At 34.8% G+C, this 18,534-nt stretch overlaps 1 protein-coding gene across 2 annotated transcripts in view; it reads right to left on the reverse strand.

The window, feature by feature from the left end:
- Nucleotides 1-214: 214 nt before the first annotated feature.
- The window catches only part of UNC13C (unc-13 homolog C), a 564,606-nt gene continuing 546,286 nt past the window's right edge, over nucleotides 215-18,534 (reverse strand). For both annotated transcript variants that reach the window (XM_039254229.1, XM_039254228.1), the window contains 3 exons: nucleotides 7,297-7,389; nucleotides 5,115-5,274; nucleotides 215-2,047 (listed from right to left, as the gene is read on the reverse strand). In XM_039254229.1, coding sequence (XP_039110160.1) covers nucleotides 1,762-2,047; nucleotides 5,115-5,274; nucleotides 7,297-7,389 — 539 coding nt within the window. In that variant the 3' untranslated portion in view covers nucleotides 215-1,761. The remainder of the gene's footprint in view (nucleotides 2,048-5,114; nucleotides 5,275-7,296; nucleotides 7,390-18,534) is intronic.

The following is an 18,534-nucleotide window of genomic DNA, read 5'->3' on the forward strand; positions in this document are numbered from 1 at the left end:
GCTTCCTTATTTTCAGTGTCATGATCTTGTAATATGGAGCTGTTTCCGTGAATACAACTCCTGGAAAAAGTTACTGAAATTTTAATGAGACAGTAGAACCATATAATGTGAAAAGCTTTATATCCAGTAAAGAGAGTCTGGGGTTTTTCTTCCTAAGGAATGAAATTATGTTGTATAAATGAAATAAAAAGGCAGAAAATACAATAAAGCGTTGGTTGTGTTCAATAAACATCCATTTATTAATGCATATGCCAGAGGATAGTATTGTACTATGCATTTGGAGAAGTCATTAACAGAGCAGTTGCCTAACAATTTAACATGAAGTAATGGATGTCACTGTTATGTGTTTTAACACCCAGTAACAGAATGGTTCTGAGAGTCATGATACTATTCACTTCTGTTCTTAACATAGACCGGCTTGTTCACAAAACACAATCATTGTAAGATTTTTGTATCTGCATGTGTATGTTGTCCACTAACAGTTATGACCATAGATTACAATTACAAAGTACTGTTCTACAACCAAGTAATAGATACAGACTTTAAAAACTCAAACCATATAGTTACCGAAAATGCAAAGATCCAAAAACCATTTCATAATCAAAATCCAATCTAGTTATATCTTTATGTACCAAGCTGTATTAAGTTGTTTTCCTATTGTATCTGATGCATTTTGGGCTTACAAATAACATAAATTATAAAATTATAAGCAATTTCTTTAGATCTTATTTTACATTTTTCATTAAATAGATGAAGACATGTCTTTTTGCTCCAGTGCAATATATAGTAATGCTGCATTCAGTATAAATTGTTAAATATTTTTAAAAAGAAAAAAGCATTTAAATGATTGTAGTGCTAAATAAATAAGGAGATAGTCATAACTGTCAGAGGGAAAACACTAACAGTATAGTTTCTTATTATAGGTAAATTTGAAGGTACAAACCTTCCATTGCATCTCTAAACCCTCTATCCAAAGACTTTCTAAAGAATGAAATTTGGTAAAGCCAAGACAGTGTTGGATGGCAAATGCATCAACTTACCATTTTTACAAATGTGATGTGACCTTGGCAGTTTTAAAGAACAAAGTTTTGTCAATATATCAAACGTTGTTAACAAACTCTATTTAGCATTGCTTTGTATAAGTTTGCTTTAATAGCATTTCTTCACAGTGATATTTCAGAAAGGTTGGAAACTGGTCAGCATAAAATATTTCCCACCTTTTCTATTTTAATTTGTATGCAAAAATCATCACAATAGATCTGCAACTATAAAATTACAAACTCTTTCTAGAAGTGACTGTATTTCTAGTTATGATAGAAAAAGTTCTTTGTATGACATCTACAATGAAGTAAGTCTAAATAAAACAATTTGGGTAACAAATGCTTTGTAATCTATGGGCAATATAAGCTAATTTAACAAAGACAATGGATAAACCAAAATAACCACCAAAAACCAAAACCTAATTGTGTTTTCAGTACGTTTAAAGGATGAAAAGTAGTAATGAAATGAAACATTTTAAAACATATTCTGAATATTTCACTTTACATCATAATTTTGGCACTTCATGGAACATTTATTTCTCAAAGACCAGAATTGGTATAAAAGTTCAGCAAGTTTTCCACATACTTTGTGGACACTGAGTACTGGCAAACACTGAAACATAGTGAACTATGAAACATTCCCATGTATTTGCACATGCATGCAGTAGTCAAACAGTTATAGTTTATGAATTTTTGAAGATGATATCTTGCAGTATTTGTTTCAAGCACTCTCTTCAGCAGATCTTGTTTCAGATTTCAGTCTTACAAATTCTTTAGCCACGTCATCGTTGGTCCTCTGAGAGAGTATTCTAAGGATAGTCAAACCAGTTTCATCCAGGGAGACATTTTTCAGAAGGGGATACCATGCCCCATAGCTTCCCTTTTCTGCTATGTTCTGTAGCCGAATTACTGTCATTCCGATAATTCTATCTTCTCGGGCAAAGCAGTAATCTTTAACTGATAGATGAAGTTCATAGGCTCCTGGCCGATTTTCATTACCCAGAATGCTGTGCGGATTAAAAATGAGAATTCTGAGCAAAAATTTTACTTCACCTAGGGATCAATAAGGTTCTAAAATACTGGTGAAAATTTTATATATTCCTCAGAATACTGTTTGGCAAATAGAGCATCACTGTATTTTAACTCTGATGCAAATGTCATTTACATTTTATTTAGATTGTTTTTACAGATATTACTTAGCAATCTAATTTAAAAATGTCTTTGCCTAGATAGAAATAGGCAATCAGTCTGAATATGCTTTACTATCTTGATATTGAGCATATTAAAATGGTCTTCCTACTGATACAGGGGTTGGATTAGGGTACTGGGGGCTTGGCCAAGGTAAGAGGTAGTTCTCGCAAGAATTTCTATGCCATTTCAACATCAGTTATTACATTTTCTTTACCTCAGACTTCTAGATACACTATTATGTCCAGGAGCCTTTTCTCTGGGGAATAAACAACACAGACTATCAACCTAACACAAACAACAAGATTATTCACAAGATGCCAAATGAGATACAAATCTCCAGAGTAAATCAGTTCCAGTGGAGCATGATGCTTCAATGCCAGTTCTTTCTGATGGCAACAGTTAGACACCTGTCAAGTGTGGGGCTGAGGATGTCCTCCACTAATAACAACTTGGCAGTGCAGAACTGAACATAATGAAGAGGGCTGAGAGGTAATACATGGAGAATAATCCTCCCCTGCTCCTTATTTTACTTCATTCTCAGATATCCTTGACTTTGTAATGCATGCACATCTGTTCGTCAGCAGTAAAAGCTTCCAAATCCTTTCCTTTTCTGAGTGACTTTTTTTTTAGATCACATATTTGCAGAGTCAAACTTTTGTTTCTGGGCAACACTGGTAACTGAAGTGTATACTCACTTATTTTAGAAACAACCTGAGATAATGTGAAAGAAAATGGAAGCCTGATGAGTAAGTATAGAAGAGCAAAAGAAAATAGGAGCCAGATCTTCTTATGAATTAAAATGCATCAAAATGCTGCTTTTTTCCCCAGAATCATGGTCTTGGTACCTCACAGTGTCACAGCTGAATGTTGCATGATTCAAGTAATTCCAAGAAACTTAACATTTTATATAATTTAGAGAGACAGATCTGTGGAATCTTGTGAGCTGGTTTATTAGGAAGTATTGTGGATATGATCTATTAGAGCCATTTTAATAGATGTGGTAGGAAGGCTAAGTTTAATGAGTGGTAACAAAATTTAGTATTTAGAACTCAGTGTGCTGAAAAGTCACTGGGAAACTCAGAAAGTGAAACAAACCAGCAAAGAACCAAACCAGTGAGAAAGTGTTTTGGTAAGCATGTGTAAACCCCAAGGGTTTGGTGCAGTGTCCTTTCTTCTATGATTATAGGTCAGCTTGTCTAGATTTATGCAATTACATCTACATGCAGATGATTCTCAAGTTATACCCAACAATATATTTGATACCTCTTCTGGAATGTACCACAGGCATTTCCAAATTAATAGACTTAAAACAGTACTTGATCTCCCCGTCTCTTGTCCCCGCTCCCCCATCTCAATAAATCACTATCTACCCAACTGCTTTTGCCAAAAACGTAGAGGTCATTTTTTACTTCATTTAGAGCCAGATAATTTATATTTGTCTCAACTGGATATACTTTCCATCCTTCTCCTTGTACTCTGAAATAGAATGATGAGCTGTAAGGATTATATCAGTGAAATTTCTTCAGACTGCGGCTTCTAGTTGGTTTTGGCCAAAAGGGAGGCACTTCAGGAAATCAGAAGTAACGATGAGAATGAGGTCAGAGTCTATTACCCTGGCTCCTTTTGTGTGATGCTACTTCTAGAATACTGTCCCTCCCTGGAAGGCCATTGCTCTTTTTGAGGTGACTGAGGACATTTGAAGTTTTTGTTTTCCCAATTTTAGTAACCAGTCTTCCTCTCCTTCATGTATAGTATAAGTAATAACCTGACCACTACTGGCCCCAGATTACATCACTATTGCTTATAGTCCTTCCATTCTCATATCCTAGTAAATTCCTTTATAAATAAGACTGTCCTGAATTATCCTCAATTTAATGTTTTCAGAAACCTAACTTAAATATTCTTTCTTTCATGTGCTATCTCCAGTCGACAGGAAGTTCTATAGATTGTATCTATTTCCAGTACATACCTAGAATCTTTCCACTTCTTTCCATCTCTCTGCTACTTACTTCCATTTCCCTACTACCATCTGGCGAGTCAGTATTCCCTCTTGCCTGAACTACCACAATAGACTTCTAACTTTTCTTTATGTTTGGTCTTGTTTCCCTATAATTATTATTTTTATACAGCAAACAGAATAATCATTAAAAGATATAAATCAGATCATTTTCTTATCTGAAAATTCTTCAAGGCCTCCTGTTAAACTTGTAATGTAATCTAGTCTCCTTTACTCTGACTGCAAAGTCCTCTGTCCCTGTACTCTGGTCACCTCTTCAAACTCATTTCATCACACTCCCTTGCCCATTGTATACTGTTTCTTAAATATGCCAGGTGTGCTCCCACCTTAGACTCTGCACTAGCAATTATGCTTGGCCTGAGATGCTCTCAACCCACATCCTTGCATGACTGGTTCTTCCCCCCCCACCCCACAGGTTTTAATTTAAAAGACACATGCTCAGAGAGCCTTTCCAAATACCTAATCTAAGCAGCCAATCAACCAGTCTATTAGATCAGCCTGTTTCAATTCTTTATGTAGTATTCAATATCACGTGATAACTTTTTATTTGTGATTTGTTTATCATATGTTGCTCACTTCTAGAAAGTAACTTCCATGAGAGCAGAGACCTCCTGTTACACATACCAAACTCCCAGAATAGTGCCTGATGCATGGTAGACACTGAACAGCTGTTGAGCACTGGAAGGGAAGTAAAATCATACCTGTCTTAATTTGCATGGGATGAGGGACGAACAGGAATACTTAAAAACTATAGGTTTTGTTTTCCTTAGCAAAGCCCAGTGCCATTCCTACCCTAAACCCCTCAATAAGTTTTAGACATAAACGGCCATTGTCTGATTGAATAGATGAGTCTGGTGATGACTTACAATTGAAATGTTTCATTGTACTTGGGTGACCACGTGTTGCTTTTTGTCTTTGTGCCTTGTTTTCTCTTCTTGTCTCCTAGGTTGGGTCCCAGTATACAAACTTCCACAAAGGGCCGGAACATTGCAGTGGTCTGCCAGTTTAGATCATTAATAGCAATCACTAAAAACCAAAAAAGGAAAGGAATGCTAAATGTTAGCAAGCAAATGTGTGGAATTACTTTGATCCTCAGAGTAAATTTTTTAAAAATGATGTATCAAACCATAATTTGCACTTGATAGTGCCCTTACTCCATTGATAAGAACATATCCTTGAAGAAAAAACAATTTACTCTCTGGAATGTATTCAGTTTAGCTTTTACCTCTAAGTTGTGTGGCATTGGTATGGTAAAAAGCTAGTTGTAATTCAAATGACTTTTGTTACAAATGAAAAGTTATCATTCCTCTTGGTTAATTAGGCTCTATTGGTTAAGTAAAAATGTGATGTTTTTCATTTGAAAAATGAAGATATGTTCATGAAATATCTACAAAATATACAGAAAATATAAAATAGATTAAATCTATAAGTTTATCAGTAAATGTCTTAATACATTGATATATATGCTTTCAATAATTACTTTATATACAGAATGGCATCAATGTGTTGTAGTCTTATATAGTTATATTTTTAAATCTATCATGGGTAGCTTTCTAAGTAATTATATATGTTCCAATTGCAAATATTCTACTATATGGATATGCCATTCTGTATTTAACCAATCACTTATTGTAAATGTTATGGCTATTTCCTAATTTCAGACATCGTAAATAATTCTTCAGTGTACATTCTCATATGTTTACTTTTGTTCATCCTTTGAAAATCTTAAAAAAGTATACTATGATTAAAATAGTTAATGTAGAAGGTTCAAAAATTTTGGGCACTTGATATATAGTGTCAAAATATTTTTGAAAAATATTTAAAGACTGACATATGTAGGTAGGCATTCCCATGTGCCAATACTTTACATAATCTTTTATAGACTATAGTAGTGTTACTTTTATAAATCAAACATACACTAGGTAATGCAATTTTAGAATGTGTTACAAGGATATGGTTGTTAGTAAGGTGGATACTGTGACTAAAGTCTTTAATAATAAAATAGAGAATATGGTTTTATTGAGCAAAATAATAACCATTAAATTTTCACCTTCAAAATGACCCCCGCATTCAGATTTTATTTTTGTAATGTAAAACCGATAGATTGAACTAGTTATTAAAAAAAAAAAAAAGAGTCAGTTTTGGAAATCAAATAGAAAAAGAAGTAAATACATAAGTAACATGAATAGTAATGATAAGGGAGCTTGAGGCAAGCTGAGGGCAAAGTGCAGGCTAACAGCATCTCCTACCCCAGGTGGGACCTGTGTGATATTCCTTGGACACTCCCAGCTACCCCAAAACATGAAAGGACAAAAGCAAAACAAACTCCACAAGGGTTAAAGGGGTGAGAGTCTCCATGAGTTTACCAGAAAAATGCAATCAATAGGCCAGGGTTCCGGAACTCTCTACTGTCTTAATGCTAATGACTTGCTAGAGGGGAAACAACCTTACCTTGACAATAGCTAAGCCTCCAGTAAGTCCCTTAGCATGTGAAAGTCTCTTTGGAAACTCCCTCTTGAGTTTATCTCCCCCAGCTCCATAAAAAGATTACCCACCACACTTACAGTGCAGTTCCTTCTGCCCATAGGCCCTGTCCTAGTACTTTAATAAAATCAACTTTGTGCATTAGAGACCTCTTTAAGATTTCTTTCTTGGTCATTGCCTCTGGAACCCATGAACCCTCCATCACCCCAAAATCTCATCGGTAAGAACATATTGACCTAACATAAAATTTGACAAGAAGCCAACCATGGCAATAATGTTGAATGCATATCCTAGCATCTCCCAGAGAAAATGTTCAATGTATATAGTTTTGACATATAATACCAGTGTATTTAAACCATTTAGATCTTTCAGATAATGTAGGCTAAATATCTATGTCATTGATGTTTTTCAGTTTTAGATAAAAAGTTCTGGTTTCATGAAAAAATTGTGAGCATGCCTTAAAATCATCAAATATTTTTAAAAAGAAATCAGAAAAATTTTATTACATTATCACAAAGGTTAAAGTCTACTAGACTGTTTGGTGTATCTGGACTCTATATATACCTTTTACAGTGACTTTATGCTCTCCAGTTCCTGGGGTAGTGGTGATGTCCACGTGAACAGAAATCTGACCCACTGAATCTTTGGAGGGGCAACCTGCAAATAAGCAGATATTTACTGGCTCGAACTTTCAGGCTACTTTAATAATAGACATGCACATTTTCTTCATTAGAGACTTTAAAGTGTGTTCATGGAAATGATTGGTTCTTTTCAGTAATAGCACATAATAGGTAGTGATAAATGTTCACTAATTTGCTATGTAGATTTGTGGCTTTGGTATAATCATATTTAGCCCACTGAGCTAAAATTTCATATGATCCACAGATCTCATGAGACACTGTTAGTAGTATTACCATTAAAACAACTTTGCATTTGCCTTACTAGGCACTTAATTAAGCTCTATTTGTTGCTTATGGACAAAGATGTATTATTCCTTTTCATTCCTGTAAGAACTTTTCTACAACATGCCATGCCAAAGCACTGGGGCCACAAAGATGGCTCTGTAGAACTTCATTCACCTGCTTTCATGAAGTCTGCAGTAGTCCAGGAGAGACCAACTTATGAACACACTGCTGCAATACAGTGTGATAAGTTCTATAATGTATATTTGCAAGGTCTATTGATGGAATAAAAAGGCATAGTCAATCTCCCCTAGTAAAAGTTAGTCAAGGGTAAAATGCTATACTGGAAAGTGCCTGTCATTTGGGGTCAGATAAATTTGAATTCAAATCAGTTATACCTCTGCCGGTTCTCTGATCAGAATTTGCCATTTTCTCTGGTCTGTTTTCTTATTTGTAAAATAGGGTTAATAACAGCAACCTCTTAATATATACACATATATTAACACCTATGAACATATGTATTTTTTCCCACAAATAGGAGCACATGTTCTATCCTTTAGCTTATCTCTATTTTTTCACCTAAAATTATATGAAGATCATTCTATTTCAGTGATGTATAAAGCTATCCCTCATTCTTTAATATGTCCTAGGAAATCACAGCACTAACTACAAAGTAATTGTTCAATGAGTACTTGTCTGAAAATGAATCACTGAAAAATTTACAAATAATTAAAATATTTAAAAGATTTAAAATAATGTTTGGCCTTTATTCCATTATATGAATATTTCCTAATTTATTAAACCATATTTTGGTTTCCAGTCTTTTGCTATTGTAAACAAACTATAAGAATACTTATTATTCATATTTATAAGTTGATATGTCTTCTTTGGAGAAATGTCTCCATGTCTTCTGCACATTTTTAATTGGATTGGATTATTATTATTATATTTTAGTATTGAGTTGTGTAAATTCTTTAAAAAATTTTTAATGTTTTACTTATTTCTGAGAGAGAGAGAGAGAGAATGAATAAATGAACGGGGGGGGGGGGTGTTCAGAAAGAGAGGGAGATACAGAATCTGAAACAGACTCCAGGCTCTGAGCTAACTGTCAGCACAGAGCCGGATGCAGGGCTGGAACCCATGAACCATGAGATCATGACCTGAGCTGTTGGACACTTAACCAACTGAGCCACCCAGGTGCCCCTGTAAATTCTTTATATATTTTGGCTACTAACCCTTTATCAGCTATGTCATTTGTAAATATCTTTCCCCATTCTCTAGGTTGCTCTTGCATTTTGTTGATTGTTTCCTTCACTCTGAAGAAGCTTTTTATTATGATGTAGTCCCAATAGTTTATTTTTCCTTTGTTTCCCTTGTCTTAGGAGACATATTTGGAAAAACGTTATTAGAGTCAATATCATAGAAATTACTGCCTGTGCTCTCTTGTAAGATATTTACAGTTTCAAGTCTCACATTTAGGTCTTTAATCCATTTTCAGTTTATTGTTGTATATGGTGTAAGAAAGTGGTCTGGTTTCATTCTTTTTGCATGTAGCTGTCCAGTTTTTCCAACACCATTGTTGAAGCAACTGTCTTTTTCCCATTGGATAGTCTTGCTGCTTTGTCGAAGACTAGTTGACCATATAATTGTGGGTTATTTCTGGGCTTTCTATTCTGTTCTGTTGACCTAGGTGTCTATTTTTGTTCCAGTGCCATACTGTTAGGATGACTATAGCTTTGTAGTATATCTTGAAATCTGGGATTGTGATACCTCCAGTTTTGTTTTTCTTTTCAAGACTGTTTGACTCTTCAGGTCTTTGATAATTCCATATAAATTTTAGGATCATTTTATTTCTGTGAACTGTTGGTATTTTGATGGTAATTGCATTAAATCTGTAGATTGCTTTGGGTAGTATGCATATTTTAACAATATTTGTTCTTCCAATCCATGAACTATCCCATGGAGATCTTAACAATTTATCTTCTCATAAGCAACATATGAGATTAACAAGAATCTTACATTTTGTAAAATACATGGCTAATGACCAAAGCTGAAAATAAAAGTTTTAAGAGATTCCAAATTTATACCTTCAGAGAATCACTGATTTGGGCCAGAACCTCTCAACAAGACCTGTTAAGAGTTAGTTCACCACAAGGACTTCACCCCGAACCCATGCCCATCCCATTCATTTGACAAGAAAAGAATTGAAACATAGAACGTGAGAGGAGGATAGGAAATGCTTTCTTTACCTGAGGAAAAGGGAAGAAAACTCCAAGAGAAATACTCCTAAACCTAGTAAGTGCCAGCAAGCTGGTCATTTCATTTTTTAACTGGTGGCTTACTTAGCAGACAGTATGACCTGAGCCAAATGGGGGACAACCAGCCACAGAGTGTGCCAGGATTACCTCTTTAAATTCATGGTTCCATGACAGTGTTAAAAGTAGATGTGCTTGTTAACCCCCATTTGACTATCCAAATTCATTTCCCTCCCCTTCTCCACTCTGCCCTCAGCTCTCAGCCCTCAGCAGCTGACAATTTCAGTGGTATCTCTACACTCTAGTGTCTATTTGGGTCTGGCCAATGAGAAGCCCTGGCAAGACATGGGGAGGGGGGAAGAGAATCAGGTCAGGTATTTATTTCTTTAGTTTCCTGTGGACTCACCATGTGCTAGTAAAATCCTGTAACCAAATATCACAACTCCCCTCAAGCAGCCCTCCCTAGATGACAATATTTTTCCTGGTTCTAGGTGCTTCTTCCTCCCTTGTTACTGTTAATGCAAGTAGTAGTTCAGTAGTTCATTCTTCATTCTGGTTTCTTTATATCCCCTGCCCATACCTTTCTATATACCTTCTTTATTAAACCCTTTCCAAATAATCTATATTTGGGTGTGTCATTTGATACCTGCTGGGACTTTGCTTAACAGAGTTAATATTTTGCTCATAACTTTAATGAAAATGCTTTGAGTGTTTTCCCAATAGTTTGTTTTGGGGAACAATGAGACTGTCTTTGGGGGGAGGAATAGAGCTTAAAATATAGACATTAACTACTTAACAGCTATTATTAGGGATTTTACGGGGGACAAAATCCTGAAGAAGGCCCCTGAAGGCTGAGTTAGAATTCGTCTTTTATTCAAAGGGGCTGAAGGAGATAGCATGAGCACACATGTGTAAGCATAAGATAAGATAGTATGTCCTGGAAACTGTAGGTAGTTCAGTAAGGATGGAGCATAGATGAAGGAGTAGTAAGAGGAAATCTTAGATAAAATCCTGGTATCTTGCATGCCATTTAGAAGTATTTAGACATTATCCCAGAGCTGCTGAGAAGTGTCTTAAGTTTTTGGCCATGAGTGGCACTGTCATATTTATTTTTAGAAATAATTCCTTTCATTTGAGTAAAAGATGGATCATTCGCATCACTCCATTCTCTTCTGGAAAGACTCACACTTGCATCTCACTGTACCATGTATGGAGTCGTAAAAACCCACTGCTTTCCTAGGATGCCTCCCTCCCTGTTTTAAAATTTATTTTGAGAGAAAGAGTACGTATGATCAGGAGTGGGGGAGGGAGAGGAAGAGAGAGAAACCGAATCAGGTCCTGCACTAAGAGTGCAGAGCCCGATGTGGGGTTTGAACTCACAAACCATAAGCTCATGACCTGAGCTGAAATCAAGAGTCAGACACTTAATTGACTGAGCTGCGTAGGCACCCCTCCTAGGATGCTTCTGATGACCTTTTAGTTAATCTGTGTTGTTGGTCCATGCTGTTCTCATTAGCCTAATTCTTGAAAACTTTCTTCATGTTTTCACCAAGACAAACTACATGTTGGGAACACCCTTTACCCATTATCCTATGAAGCCCTGTCCAAACACGTCTAGTATAAAAATATTTTCATTTTTTGTCCTATAAATAATCTTCAATTATATTATTGATTTCCTCAAATACCATAAAATCCTGGGCAATGGAATCAGACAGCTTTGATTATGAAGATGCTCTCAGTCATTGAGATAACACTTAATTAAAATTCCATGAGCTTTCATTTTCTTATTTTTAAAGTAAGGATAAAACCACCTACCTGGCAGCATTGTGGTGAGGTTAAAAAGAGATAATTAAAAACAATATATAGACTATTTCGAGCCTTGCATTGAACAGCTGCTAGTAAATGATTTCAAGTTTATTATAATAATTCAATTCTTAGCAAGAGAATATTTCAAAGTTATTAAATTCCTTGAAGATTCATGCATAGTTCCCAAATACAAAAATTATGGGAAAAAATCTATGAATATTATGGTTATCTAGATCAAGGACTATAAGTAAAGAACTCCAGTATGGACATTCCACTCCAAACCTTGGGATTCTCCTTTCTTCACTAATACTTTCTGGGCTGAATAGAATAGAGATGACAGACACTTAGAGCCCTCACGTGTCTAATAGGGAAAACTCTCTCTTTATAATGTGAAATGTTTTATTAACTGAGACTCTGGTGAAATGAGTTTTCTTGATTAATAAAAATATTCGGTTTGTTTTTTCAACTACTGGTGAAATCACAGTTGATGAGAAAAGGCCTCTGAGCAACACTGAAAATGCATCCAGGTTTCATGTTTGCCTCTGGTTTCACTAAGGATCACAGCTGGATCAGTGCCTGGATTTGTGGTTCCAACTCTGACAGGTCGTCTTAGATGTATTCTCTGAGCAGTGATGCAGCAGTGGCTGGTTTCTGCCCTGGGTAAATATCATGAAATGATAGTCAGGCAAGTTATTGATTTAATGTATTTGTAAGTGAGCGAAACCTTCCATCAAAGCACTCAAAAGGACGTGTCATTTCTTTGAGTTTCTAATCACCAAGGGAATTTAAAGTCTTTAATTGTGTTATAGAATTTGAGATATTTCTATGGTGGAAAATATAAAAGTCTAGTGAGGAAGTTTTGGGTTTCTGTCTGATGCCCTTATTTGGAGGAAAAATTTTATACCCTTTTAAAGCAACAGCTTAAGAAACTTGCCTAGAACCTTTTAAAAGATACTGTTTAAATGCACAGATAGAAGTTTTCCCATTTTACAAACTGGTTTTCTTCATTCTACTGGTACATGCTGTGTATGTGTGTGTTTGCTAAGGAAATACAGACAGTTGCATTGGGAAGGAAAAACAATGAAAATCATACTTAAGTACTCAGCAATTCCTGAACACTTTTGTGAAACTGCCTAGGTGGAAACATTTACTAGACTCTAAAAATAAACATTTCTTTTTCTTACACAAAATGTGACATTTACTGCTCAATCAAGTCAAACACAGGCTTGAGAAATGCAAATGTCACATTAGTGTCACAACCCTAAAGAAGTGGAATTAGGAAGGAACTAGTTTAAAAAGGTTTTTCATTATTGCCATTATTGCTTTAATAGTTACGCTATTCACGATTGCCACTTAAGAACTCCAGGTCCTGAATTCATGGTCAGGTGTTGATACCACTCCCTAGCAACCAGGTTATGCCTGGTAATGTAGTTAATTATGCAGATTTTTTTCCTTCTTAGCTACATTCCATAAGGGGTTTCCACTTCAGGAATGAGTACAGCTTATGTGAATAAACATTGGCAAATGATGGAGGATGAAAGAACTGGTTGCTTTATTTGAAGTCCTTTTTAGAAGAGCAGCTTTTGAGGATAGAAGATCCTTAGTACTATCAGATTATGATGTACCATTATCTAATAGATAAATAACTCTAATAGAGTTAGTTTCTCATCTTCCATAGTTTTAGCATATTCTGGGATGGAATAAATAATATTATAAATATTTAGTAATGATTATTCATGTGATAGTCCAAGTTGATAATTACCCCACATCCCCAATAAGCATCCTGTAAAATATTATATGAAAAATATTACAGCTTCTCAGGGGACCCCTACATGTTAGCTAACCTGCCTAAGCATCTCAGAAGGGGGTCAGAATTTGTTCCCATGAATCTTTGCTGGAACTCTCAAAGAGGGGGGATGAGGACTTCAAACGGGACAACGTTCTGGCAGTGTCAAGGTCGAATATCAGAGCTGGCAGGTCTGTGACTCCAGGTGGGAGTAGCCTACATCCTTTGAGTTAAATTGTTAGACATTATCAAAGATGGTTGGGTTGAATAAACCAGGAAGTGGCTTATTGACTTGAATCCCTATCTTCCTCTTATCCCTTCTTGGGCTCTCCTCCTGTTCATTCCTTGTTCTTTGCTCATTAACTCCACAGTGTTTAATATACATTTGGAGAAATTCATGGTAATTATAATGGCTATAAGTTTTGACCATTTATGTGTGGCAGACACTGTACTAAGTGCTTTAGGTATAAGATTTTGCTTTGATATTAGATAAAGTGTACATTTAACATACAGTGAAACTGGGGCCTAGATGTTTCCTGTCCAAATCACTAAATGGAAAAACATGGGTTTGATTTAAGATCTCTGGTTTATTGGGTACAATATATTCCATGCTGTGATGTTTATTAAATAGCTTCTTCCCTCCCTGCCCCTTTCCCACATCAAACAGGAAGCAGCAAGCTCTGTCTTGGTGTTTTGTTTTGTTTTGTTTTACGACATTTAAAATCTCAGTGAACTAAAATGCAGTAAAGATGTGAAATCAAAGATAAACACCATACTATATAGATGGATAGTATCTGGATATCTTAAAATTATTATGTTTTTATGAGATAGAATTTAGCTTGCATTTGTAACTTTTTATATTAAACACCCTAGTATTTTACCCATTAAACTCCACAGTAATCATTCAAATGTATATCTAAGTTAATTTTGCTTCCTGGAACAATATGGTTTCTTACATCTCTGTGCTCTATGTTTAAACTTAGATTGAAACATCTTATATTTCTGCTTTACATCAGTGAGTTTCCATAGCTATAGCATGAAGTGTGTTGCTGCAAAATTTATCAATATGTTTAAACAGATTGAAACATCTTATATTTCTGCTTTATATCAGTGAGTTTCCATAGCTATAGCATGAAGTGTGTTGCTGCAAAATTTATCAGTGATTAATAAGATTTGAGATTAGTGTCAAATCTTTGAATTAAGTCACTGTGTTAGTTGGGTAGCCTTTTAGAATTGTTTTGGAAAGTTTAGTTAACTTGAAATATTTTAGACTGTGCTGATTGTAGAGCCTGCTTGAGATTATTTCTCTCCCTCTGCCCCTCTTCCACTTGCTCGCATGCATCCTGTCTCTCTCTCTCTCTCTCTCTCTCTCTCTCTCTCTCGATTTTAATGAAATCTCAGTATCAGTATGTATTAGTAACCAAATATTGTTGAGAAGTGGGTATTTATCTTACGGGTTTACCTAGATGTGTTACCCGAATAGACCATCATCTTTGAGGATCAATAAACTCATAAAACTCAATAAGGGGCTTCTGAAAAAATCTATAATACAAGAAAACGGTAACAATATCTCAAGGACTTTTTCAAAGAAAAAAGCCTATTGCTAGAAATGATGTTTCTGAAGAAACCAGAATAAAAAATGGAGCCATAATAAAAAGTAAACTTTAGGAGCTAAAAGATTCTAAATTTTTAAACAATTGAGTTGGATTCAGAAAAATGAATAAAGCACAAAATATATATAGATGAAAAAAGGAGACAAAGAGAAGAGGAGTAAAAAGAGGAGAAGGAAAGCAAGAAAAAGGAGGAAGAGAGGGAGAAGAAAAATATCCAAGAAGAAATGGGAGAGAATTTCAGCTGGCCTTTATTTTTCCTCACAAAATAAAATTCAGAAGGAAATGGAAGAATGCCTACAAAGTTATGAGGGAGTCTATGATCCTAGAATTTTAAATGTAGCCAAGTTGTTTTTCATGTGTGAAAGAAACAAAGTAATGTCCAAAAATTCAAGAGCTAAGAACATTTTTATATTTTATGTATAGATATTTTTTTTTTTTCAGAGAAGACTGGAGAAGTTGTGTTGTATAAAGCATGGCAATAAATATTGGCACCATTTAAATACAAGAATGTCTATTATTATAACTATCAGATGGATATCAAATGGATACATATCCCTTATTATTAGATTTGAATTTATGAGGGCAGGCACAATCTTCTTAGTTTTATATTCCCAGTGCCTATCTGTGTGCCTCACACAATGAAGAAGCTCCATAAAGAGGTGAAAGAACAGAAGTCTGGACGATATGTGGACTGAACAGAAGGGTAGATAGTAAGAAGGGGTGAATTGGAGGGGGGAGGGTGTGCTGGGGTGGCTCAGTTGATTGAGTGTTGGACTTTGGCTCAGGTTGTGATCTCAGGTTCTTGAGATCAATCCCCAAATCAAGCTTGCTGCCATCAGCATGGAGCCCGCATCAGCAGGGAGCCCACTTCGGATCCTCTATCCCCTTCTCTCGGCCCCTCCCCCACTTCCCCACTTGTACATGTGCTTGCACGCTCTCTCTCTCTCTCTCTCTCTCTCAAAAATAAACGTTTGAAAAAAAAAGAAATGAACTCTTTAATGGGAATGTAAGTTTCAAAGGTTTGTGTCTTGGTTCTAATGTTGGAATATTGGGTAAGTGAGTCAGTGGTGAAATAATGAAATTATGGGCATACTCAATGGAGATTTTCCTTATCAAACTAAATAGGTATTGATCTATGCCTGACTTCTACTACACAGAAATACTCTCTTCTTGTAATGTAATAGCTACAGAGTCAAGTTGCCATCTTTCCAGGAAAAATGTGAATTCAAACAGTTAAAACTATTGTTTGAATAGGTGATTCTGAAAAATTTGCTTTGTAGCAACTTAAAGATGCTCATGGCAGTTTAATTATAAAGATTTTGGGAGTTTGGGGATGTGTGTATTAGCAATGGCACAAGTTCTATTCAATGTTGTGTTAAAATGACATCACACTATCTATGATGACATAAGAATAAAAAGATAAATCCTGGGGAGAAACAATTAAAATTATAGAGAAAGTCTACAAAACTAGATCTGAAGTTCACCTGAGGTTTTTATACTATGTGAAGATTCATAAAAGGAAAAACAAGATTATTAAATAAAAGAAATAAACAAGAAGAGCAAAATGAAATTAGTTACCAACCTTTCCCACCAAGTCCCTCTGGGGAACTGCTTTCGTTGTTAAAACAGATGGAACACTAAGAAATGGTGATGGCATTCTTACCCTTTTTATTTTTCTCACAGCACTTCTTTGATGTTGCATTAAGTTATTTATATGCTTCTAGTCTGTCTTGCCCACCAAAAATAAGTTCTGTGAAGAAAAGATCCTGCCCATGGTCACAAATGTTTAGTGCTGAATACAATGCTAAATATGTAGGAGGTACTCAATAGATATTTGCCAAATATATAAAGTTACAAAATGTTAAAGAAAGGTTAAGAATAATACTTCAAGTATTCCTTAAGGGGGCCTGGGTGGCTCCGTTAATGGGTTTGTGTCCTGCCTCGGACTCTGGGCTGACAGCTCAGAGCCTGGAGACTGCTTCAGATTCTCCCTCTCTGCCCCTCCCCCGCTCACATTCTTTGTCTCTTAAAATGAATAAAAGTTAAAAATAATTAAGAACTTATTCCTTAAATGTTTTATATTTTTATTGGTCAGTACACAAATGTTATGCATTTATATATTATATAAATTAATAGACTTTAAAAATATTTATAAATGGTGTTATCAGTATGATTCTACACCTTTATTTCAGTCAATATGGTTTTAATGCTTTAATAGATGTGGCTATAGTTCACTCATTTTTAACTACTATGTCATTTTATGAATAAATAATTATTTATTCATGCTCTACCCTATTAATGATAATAAACAAGTAGTTATATAATTTTGGATGACAATATATATCATTGTCACAACAGTAAAATGTGGATATATATTTATATATATATATATATATATGTATCTCCTGCAATAAACATAATTGAAGATATGATAAACATGAAATTGGATTCAGGCATAAAAAGATAATTATAAATAAAAGAAAAATATATCTCTAACATTAAGATTAAGTATATTAAAGATATCACTGATTTGCATATTTAGTTATAGATTTATTATAATTGTAATCAGAATCGCAAAGGCTTAAAAAAATTTTTTTTAAAGGAGTCCAAAGCCCATTTGGAAATGCGATTCTAATTGAAATTAAGAACTTATTAAAAGCAGAACTTATTAAAGGGAAATAAGATCACAACTTTTTAATGAATAGTAACTAAGAACATATTTAAAAAGAAAAATGAAAATTTATTTTAATAAAGTATTATGAATTTTATTAAGGATTAGTAATTAAATTGGTCTAATTCTGGACTGTAAATGGTCAGAGAGAAAGGGATAAAAGGCCCCAAAACAGAATTCCAATATAATTAAGATATCAATGGCAAAGTGATCATTAATAGGAAAGGGAAAGATTACTTAATAATTGCCAGAAGAAATGGCTACTAATTGGATAAAAAGTTTACATTTTAATCATATATCACATATTAAAGATAACTTCTGATATATTAAAAAGTTATAATTAAAAAAATTAAACTAAAAGAAGAATATAATGTAGACAAATTTTAATTTGATATTTGCATGTGGAAAGACTCCTTGGACTTAAAGAAATAAATCACAAATGAAAATATGTTGATCATTTGACAAAATACAGCATCCCTTCTTAATAAAGACACTCGAGAAACTCAGTATAGAAGGAACTTACTTAAACATCATAAAAGCCATCTATGAGAAGCCCCCAGCTAACATCATCCTCAATAGGGAAAAACTGAGAGCTTTCCCTCTGAGATAAGAAACACGACAGGGATGTCCACTCTCACCACTGTTGTTTAACATAGTGCTGGAAGTCCTAGCATCAGCCATCAGACAACAAAAGGAAATGAAAGGCATCAGAATTGGCAAAGAGGAAGTCAAACTTTCCCTCTTCGCAGATGACATGATACTCTACATC

The sequence above is a fragment of the Hyaena hyaena genome, unplaced genomic scaffold (assembly GCF_003009895.1).
Source record: "Hyaena hyaena isolate Hyena2069 unplaced genomic scaffold, ASM300989v1 scaffold_479, whole genome shotgun sequence".
In the NCBI taxonomy this organism is placed as follows: Eukaryota; Metazoa; Chordata; class Mammalia; order Carnivora; family Hyaenidae; genus Hyaena; species Hyaena hyaena.